Here is an 8653-nt window from a genome sequence, read left to right on the forward strand (position 1 = left end):
CACACACGTAACACACACATGCACACACACACGCATACACACACACACACGCGCACACACACAACACACACACACATAACACACACGCACGCGCGCACACGCACGCGCGCGCGCGCACACACACACACACACACACACACACACATACACGCACACACACACGCACGCGCACACACACTCCCCTCTGCATTGTGTCTTGGAAAATGAATCTGGTTCTTTATTTGTCCCCTTCTGTGACCCAGAACTGGTGAAGATAATTGTGGCTGCGCCTCCCACTAAGATCAGCCAACTCTGCTGAGGAATTCAGCCTGGGATTTACTGGTCTGATCGTTAACCGAATAGGCCAAAAGGGGTTGCTCTGAGTATTTTCAATGGCAAGGTGTCATTACTACCTGCTTTTGATGGCCGTGATGCAACAACAACTTGAGTTAACAAATCACATTTGACATTGCAGCACAGTCATTTGGTCAGATAGGAAATAGCACTGAACCATTGAAGGAAACATTAAGTCAGATGACTGAAAAAGTGATCGAAAAAGCAACTGTTAAAGGAGAAATTTTTGAAAGTTGTGCAAAGAGACAAAGATGTTAAGACAGGGAATTCTGAAGCATCATGATTGATGAGACAGCAACCATTGGTGACATGAAGTGAGTAGGTTAGATTTACGGAAACACAGAGATCTCAGACTGCTGGATGGGACCTGAGAGGGTCCGACTCTGTCGGGTTTAAGTTTTAAAGTCACGGTGCTGGTAGATTGGTGCATGGGGTTGTTACCACTGCTGCCTCACGGCACCAGGGACCGGGGTTTGATTCCACCTTCGGGCAAATATCCGGGTAGATTTTGCATATTCTCCCCGTTCCTGCGTAGGCTTCCTCCAGGTGCTCCGGTTTCCTCCCACGATCTAAAGATGTGCAGGCAAGGTGGGTTAGCGATGAGAAATACAGGGCCACAGGGGTAGGGGGGTTGGGGTTTGAGTGGGATGCTCTTCAGAGGGTAGCTGTGGATGCAATGAGCCAAATGGCCTGCTTGCACACTGTAGGGATTCTATGGCTGTAGATGGAGAGCCAACATACGCCATTGTACAGAGGGGTGATGGGTGATTGGTACCGTTTAGGCTATGGGCAACAAAGTGCTGGATAAGCTCAGGTTTATAGCGAGTGAGAAGATGCCAACCAGAAACCAAACTAATGGCTGAATTAATAGCGTTCTGGGTATTAGTGCACAAAGACAATAAGTGAGAGTGATGCATGTTAGGATGAGGAATGCTTTTGACAGGTACTGAAGCAAAAAAATTATTAACAACCTATTTCCAAGCCCGTGACCACCTTTCTCACCATTAACATTCTGTTTTGTCTCAGATGTTGCACAGCAAAAGGACCAAGCAGTCAGGGCAATGGTCCTCAAGAGAACCCGGCAGTGGCGATGACAGGGAAGAGGACTCTGAATCGAGCGGAGACTGTGACGATGAAGATGGATGCACGGGATCTGGAAGCGGAGAAGTGGTCCGTAAGGAGAATACATGTGAGTTGTCTTACAGATGGTTGGTTCCTAATGACACTTTGTGAAAGTGAGGTGTAAGGAGAACCTTGGAGGTGAATCTGATACAGACTAACCCATTGAGTGTAGTTCTTGAATGCAGTTCTATAGTGGGAATACTCTCAGGTTTCATACTGATACAATAGATGCAATCTAATTATTACCTTCCGTAGAGTTTGAGAGCTGTGGGCGATACATCTATGTTTGCTGACTGTAATAAAGCTGATAACAAGTTATTGCCAGCTTTTTGACTTCCAACAAATGTGAAATCATGAATTATTTGTCCCAACTTATCCACTGGCTCCTGCTTTAAAGAATAAGTATCTGGATGGTATGACCGTGGTGTGGAACATTGCCACGAGTGAGCAAATGACAACTTCAGAGAGTCAATATCCCTCAGTCCTACCCTTAAGCTTCTTCAGATCTCAAATAAAGCTTTTAAACATCATTGATTAATGTACACATATGCCCGTACTTTAATCAAGGAATTTTTAAAAGGTGCACTTGAGATCTGAAGCAGTTTAAGGGTGGGACTGAGACATATTGACTCTCCAAAGCTGTCAATTACTGACTCATGGCAATGTTCCACATGATTGTCATGTGATCCAGATACTGATCCTTCAGAGCAGGAACCAGCTGGATATGTCAGACAAATACTTCATTATATCACATCTGTTGAAAGTCAAAAAGCAGGCAATAACTTGTTATCAGCTTTAATGCAACCATTCAACATGGAAAAAGTGTAGCATCAGACAATGCTTTTTGACAGTACACAGTTGAGTTTTCTTACTGGTGGACTTAAGATTTAGCACTGATATGAAGGCTTGTAACTGTTGGAAACATTGTGGGTTTTTTTACCCCGAGGTCATTTATGTGGGTGTAATGGTGGGCCAAGGCTGGGGAGTCATTGGTTTGAATCTGGATGAAGCCACTTTCTGTTACGATCATAAGTGTCTTCAGAAGATACTGGAAATACTGTGCAGATCAGGCTGTGGGTAGAGAAATAGAGTCATAGTGTTGTACAACACATAAACAGACCCTTCAGTCTAACTTGTCCATGCCGACAGATATCCTAAATTAATCTAGTCCCAATTGCAGCATTTGGGCCATATCCCTCTAAACCCTTCCCATTCATAAGCCCATCCAGATGCCTTTTAAATGTTGTCATTGTACCAGCCTCCATCACTTCCGCTGGCAGCTCATTCCACACTCTCACCACCCTCTGCGTGAAAAAGTAGCCCCTTAGGTCCCTTTTATATCTTTCCCCTCTCACCTTAAACCTATGCCCTCTAGTTTTAGACTTCCCCTACCCTGGGGGAAAAAAAAACTATGGCCTATTCAGCCTCTCCCTTGAGCTCAAACCCTCCAATTCAGCAACATCCTTGTAAATCTTTTCTGAACACTTTCGTCTTTCCGACAGCAGGGAGACCAGAATTGAATGTAATATTCCAAAAGTGGTCTCACCAATGTCCTGTACGCCGCAAGACAAAGAGAGTTAACATTTTAGAGCTTTCAAATGTTGGGAATATATATCAGAGTGATAGTATCCACTGTATTTTGCACACATATTATGTTTGCTGTCTTTCTTGGTTCCAATTTGCCATTCAAAGACACCCTGACAGAACTGAGGACAATCTCACAGCGGGGAAGATGGGAGGTTCTTAACTGTTAATATCAATCTACAAACAATGATGAGATTTGTTAAACTCGATAAGCAGTTTGTTGTTCATTAAACTAAATCGATCACAGGGAGAACTTAACCTTGAACCTGGAGTCCTAGCAAGTAGTGAGCCTCAGAGACCAGAGTCCCAGCAGGTAATGGTCTATGAAACCAGAGGCCCAACAGATACTAAATGATAAACCTGGGTTTAGCAAGCTAACCCATTGACTCTGAGCCTGTACTAATACCACAGTGAACTCTAGTTACTCCAGGTTGAGTGAATAGTAAGGCTTGTCACTGGAGATCCAGCAAAGGAATACTAATGAATCTTGACTGTTGAGTTAAGATGTAAATTTGAAAGGTCTTGGTGAAGTTTGCTTCAACAAGAATACCAGGAAGTATGCATCAAGGAGAGAGCACTACCTACAGGCCTTTGGGCCAAAAGGAGGAGACAAGATTTAGCCATGTGTAGCCTACATTTTATGGTTGCCTTATCAATTGGAGTAATCATGTCAACCTCTGTAAAGTGAAGAGACATGTTGTGAACAATGACCTTCTGTGTCAGAGCCAAAGAAAACAAGAGAGGAACAAAGGAATTTAAATAAGTGGAAGAGTTGATCCAGGGTTTCTGCAAGCTTGTAACTAAAGCTGGCCCATTTGCAAATCTTGACACAAGCTTTACTAATGTACTGGGTAATTCCAAGTTGAATTGTTTTGACTGTTGCGTCAAAGAGAGTGAAATATAATGAAGTCAATATTCAAGGTGTATGTTGGACAATATAGAACTTCAATGATTCAAGGAGACAACCGGAGTCAAAGGGGCTTATTTTGTTGGTACACAGCAATGATAGAGATCCTATCTCAATGCCAATGTACTCCTACAAGTGAACCATTGCAGCCTGCAATCACCTCACTTTTCAACCTGGCTAGAAGTTGCTGAAATAATGACACTCTGTCTACTTAAAGGGTTGAAGAATACCAGAACAGGTTTCCCCTACGCTCTCTGCCATAAGGCATTTCCAAACAAAACATTTCAGTGAAATAGAAATAGAGAATGAAAGCTGGTTAAAGATGTTTGTTTGAGAGCTCACTGCTCCAGCTTGTAACACGATACATTAAGTAAGCACAAACTGCTTGCATTGCTGGAATCTCACTGGCAGTCACTGCTTCGTAGAGGAAACCACACTGACAGAGACGGGTAGAATGTGGCACTAACTGAATGGTCTGATCCTGATACACCTGCAGAGAGCATGCAGCTCTATGGGCTGCACTCCAGGTCATGTCGCTCACTGCTGGTGCACTGTTTGCAGGGTCAGCACAGACTGCTTCAGGGCAAGTATGAAAACCTGCACGTTCTTGCCGTCATTTAGAACCGTACAGGAGGGAACAATATTAGCGACTGTGAGCACCTTGTTCTTCCATGTATCTAAACTTTACTGTGAGTGAGAGCGTTCATCAGCAGAAATGCCCACTTGGAAAATGGGAAGTGCCCACATGTCCAGAGCTTCCACTTAGTACCAAAGTCCCATCTCTTTACGGTGAATGGCAAACAACAATCAGTCAACCTCAATCTTGAAGCATTCATTGTTACTTTACAGCAATAATTCTTCAAGTGAGTAAATGTCTCATTCCCAACTTGAGAGACTGCCACACTGAGGGACCACCACACAGAGACCCCCCACACTGAGAGACTGCCCACACTGAGTGACTCACCCAACACTGAGATATTCCCAAACCGGGACTCACACCCCACACCGAGAGACTCCCACACAGAGACCTACCCTCCATACTGAGAGACTCTGACAATGAGAGATGCCTTCAGTCAGACTCTATCGTTAAACAAATGTCACAACGAGTGTTTTTCTGGAATGCGGCATCAGAGGCAAAGTATCGCTTGGAGTGGCTTTATTGGAGCAACCCTTGCTCACTAAGGAACGTTAGAGAATTGTTTGTCCATTATGGTGTGAGATGGTTTGAGAGAACAGGAGTCAACAGCAATGTTTTGTATCTGTAAAGCAGTTTAATGTAACAAAATATCCCAAAATGCTTCACAGAAATATTATCAGGTCCTATTTGATCCCAAACTGTGTAAAGATATGTCAGGACATTGCACCAAAAACTGGCCATGACGTCGCATTTTAGCGACTTAGACAATTGCAATACTTCAGGCCACAGTAGTAAAGGTGTGAGCTACCAATGGTGACCTGAATAAAACTGGAGATTTGTTTTGCATTTAATCGTTAACCTGTTTTGAGTATCACTGGCTGGGCCAGCATTTATTGCCCCTCCCTCATTTCCCTTGAGAAGGCAGTGTTGAATTGTATTCTTGAACCATTGCAGTCCTTGATTATAAGTACATTCACAATAGGGAAGGAATCCTACGATTTTGACCCAATGACAGTGAAGGAATGACAATGTGTTTCCAAGTCATGATAGGGAGTTGTTCGGAGGGGAATTTGCGGGGGGTGGTGTTCCCATGTATCTGCTGCCCTTGTCATTCGAGATGGAAGTAGGTTTGGAAGGTACTGCTGAAGGAACCTTGACAAGTAGTTGCAGTGCATCTTGTGCATGGTAGACATTGCAGCTGCTGTACCTCAGTGCTGAAGGGAGTATGGTGGACTTGGTGCCAATCAATTGGGCTCTTTGTCCTCAATAGCATTAAGTATCTTCTGTGTTATTGGGGCTGAGAGCACCCCAGCGTGTCAAATACTTTAGAGACTTCTAAGAAACTTTAGAGTCAGATACTTTAGGGACTTCTAAGCGACTCTTGGATAGTCACATGGAGGATAGTAAAATGTAGGGTATGCAGGCTGGATTGATCTTAGTAGGATAATAGGTCAGCACAACATCGTGGGCTGAAGGGCTTGTACTGTGTTGTACTGTTCTATGTGCTATGTTCTATGTTCTATGTGTGCAAAGTAGTGCTTCACAGTCCTGACTTGTGTCTTAGTTGCCAGTCTCTGGGGCTTCAGGAGATCAATTAAACACTGAAAGGATTCCCAGCCTCTGTGTTTTTGTTGCCACATTATATATATGGCTAAGCCAATCAGTATCTGGTCAATGGTAACCCCCAGGATGTTGTTTATCGGGTATTCAGTGACAACAATGCCAGTGAATATCAGGAAAAATGGTTGGCTTCTCTCTTGTTGGAGATGGTCATTGCTTGGCATTTGTGTGGCACAAGTGTTACTACATCAGCCCGAGTCCATCTAGTTGCACTTGGAGATGGGAAACTTTGATATCTGAGGAGTTGTGAATGGTGCTGAATATTGTGTAATCATCAGTGAACATCCTCACTTCTGACCTTATGACGGAGGGAAGGTCATTGAGGAAGCAGCTGAGATGACTGATTCCCAACAACTGCTACCATTTTTCTTTGTGCCGAGTCTAACTCCAACCAGAGGAGGGTTTTCTCCCTGATTCCCATTGACTCCAGTTTAGCTGGGGCTCCTCGATTCCAAGTTCAACTTAAAATGCAGGGCAATCACTCTCAACATACCTCTTGAGTTCAGCTCTTTTATTCATGTTTTGACCAAACTGTAATGAGTTCAGGAGCTGGATAGCCCTGGCAGAACCCAAGCTAAGCATTGACAAACAAGTTTTTGCTTTAATGTGTGCTGCTTGATGCCCTAAAGGCCAGTATTGGAGGAGCACAGAGATCCCATAGGCTATTGGAGTGGAGAACGTGGTTACAACAGGGAATGAAGAGGTTACAGAGCGATCTGATCTGAAGGATGTGAATTTTCAATTTAGTCATCACAGAATCAGAAGCTAATGCCAGTCAATGAGCACAGGGACATCGGGTGAATAGAATTTGTTAGAAGTGGCTGAATTTTGAATGAACTGATTTGATTTGATTTGATTTATTATTGTCATGTTTACCGAGATGCAGTGAAAAGTATTGTTTTGCATGCTAACCAGACAAATCATACCTAACGTAAGCACATCAAGGCTATAGAGCAGAATGCACGAATATAGTGTTACAGCGACAGAGAAGGTGCAGCGAAAGATCAACTCTCATGCATGAGAAGTCCGTTCAAAAGTCTGGTAACAGTAAGAAAGAAGCTGTTCTTAAATCTGTTGGGATGTGTTTTCAAACTGAAGTGCGTTTAGGCTGGAAGGTGGGTGACTGGTTTGGAGAGCATCTGAAAAGGGAGGTCAAGAGTAAATCTGAGGAGCAGATGAGCTGAGGGGCCTGGAAACAGACAATGTTACGGAGATGGAAGTAGATAGTCTTGGTAATGATGGGATTTGTGGCTGGAAGCTCAGCCCAAAGATACGTATGACACCGCAGTCATCAATAGTGTGGTTCAGTTTCGTATCTGATTATGTTGATCTTAATTCAGTATTTATTGCGGTTTGATTAAGATATGTTCCAAGCACATGTCAATCAGTTCCATCACAGGCAGGAGTAGGAAGAGATATTCAGGGGTGTTTGTAGTCTAATGGTATTGTTGCTGGGCTAAGAATGCATAGGCCAAGGCTAAGGGTGGCATCAGTTCAAATCCCACCAAGGCAGGTCAGAAAATTTGAATTTAATTTTTTAAAAATTGGAACTGGTGACCATGTAACCATTATCGATTGTTATGAAAACCCATCTGACTCACTAATGTTCTATAGAAAGGGAAATTTGCCATTCTTACCTGGTCTTGCCTACACGTGACTCCAGACCCACAGCAATGTGGTTGATCCTAATTGCCCTCTGAGCAATTAAGAATGGCCAATGAAAGCTAGCAATGCCCACTGCCATTAACGAATAACAAAAACTTTAAAGTCATCTTCAAACTGGCTGCACCATCCATTTTCATAAGCGATCTTCATTTATATGGCACCGTTACAGTAGTACAGCATCCCCAAAGTGCTTCTCAGGGCTTTACTATGTTTCCTAGACAACTTTAACAGAATAAAAAACACATCAGCAGATTTCAAAAGTAACCAAAACCTTAAAAGAGGAGAAAGAGATTGTGGGGTATTGAGTGCAGGTGTTTAAGGAGATAACTCTAGAGTTTAGACAGCTGAGGATATAGCCACCAACAAGCACAGAAAGGAAAGAGTGATGACCAAGAAGCTAGAATTGGAGCAATACAGTGAATTCAGAGGGGTGTAGGGACTGGAGGAGGTGACGGAGACATGGAGGAGTGTACAGACTGGAGGAGGTTACAGAGATAAGGAGGGGTGTAGTGATTGAGGGAGGTTACAGAGACAGGGAGCACTGTACGGGCTCGTGGAGGTTACAGAAATAGGGAGGGGTGTAGGAGCAGGAGGAAGTTACAGAAATAGGGACTGGTGTAGGGGCAGGAGGAGGTTACAGATGGGGTGTGGTGTAGGGGCAGGAGGAGGTTACAGATGGGGAGTGGTGTAGGAGCAGGAGGAGGTTACAGATATAGGGAGTGGTGTAGGAGCAGGAGGAGGTTACAGATATAGGGAGTGGTGTAGGAGCAGGAGGAGGTTACAGA

General features: G+C 43.8%; 1 protein-coding gene across 1 annotated transcript in view; it reads left to right on the forward strand.

Moving 5' to 3' along the window:
• Positions 1-1566, forward strand: part of LOC109917891 (glypican-5-like) — a 214195-nt gene extending 212629 nt beyond the window's left edge. Inside the window, exon 6 of the mRNA XM_048604137.1 lies at positions 1360-1566. Coding sequence (XP_048460094.1) covers positions 1360-1566 — 207 coding nt within the window. The remainder of the gene's footprint in view (positions 1-1359) is intronic.
• Positions 1567-8653: the final 7087 nt, after the last annotated feature.

This window comes from Rhincodon typus, chromosome 13 (assembly GCF_021869965.1).
Source record: "Rhincodon typus isolate 14 chromosome 13, sRhiTyp1.1, whole genome shotgun sequence".
NCBI lineage: Eukaryota > Metazoa > Chordata > Chondrichthyes > Orectolobiformes > Rhincodontidae > Rhincodon > Rhincodon typus.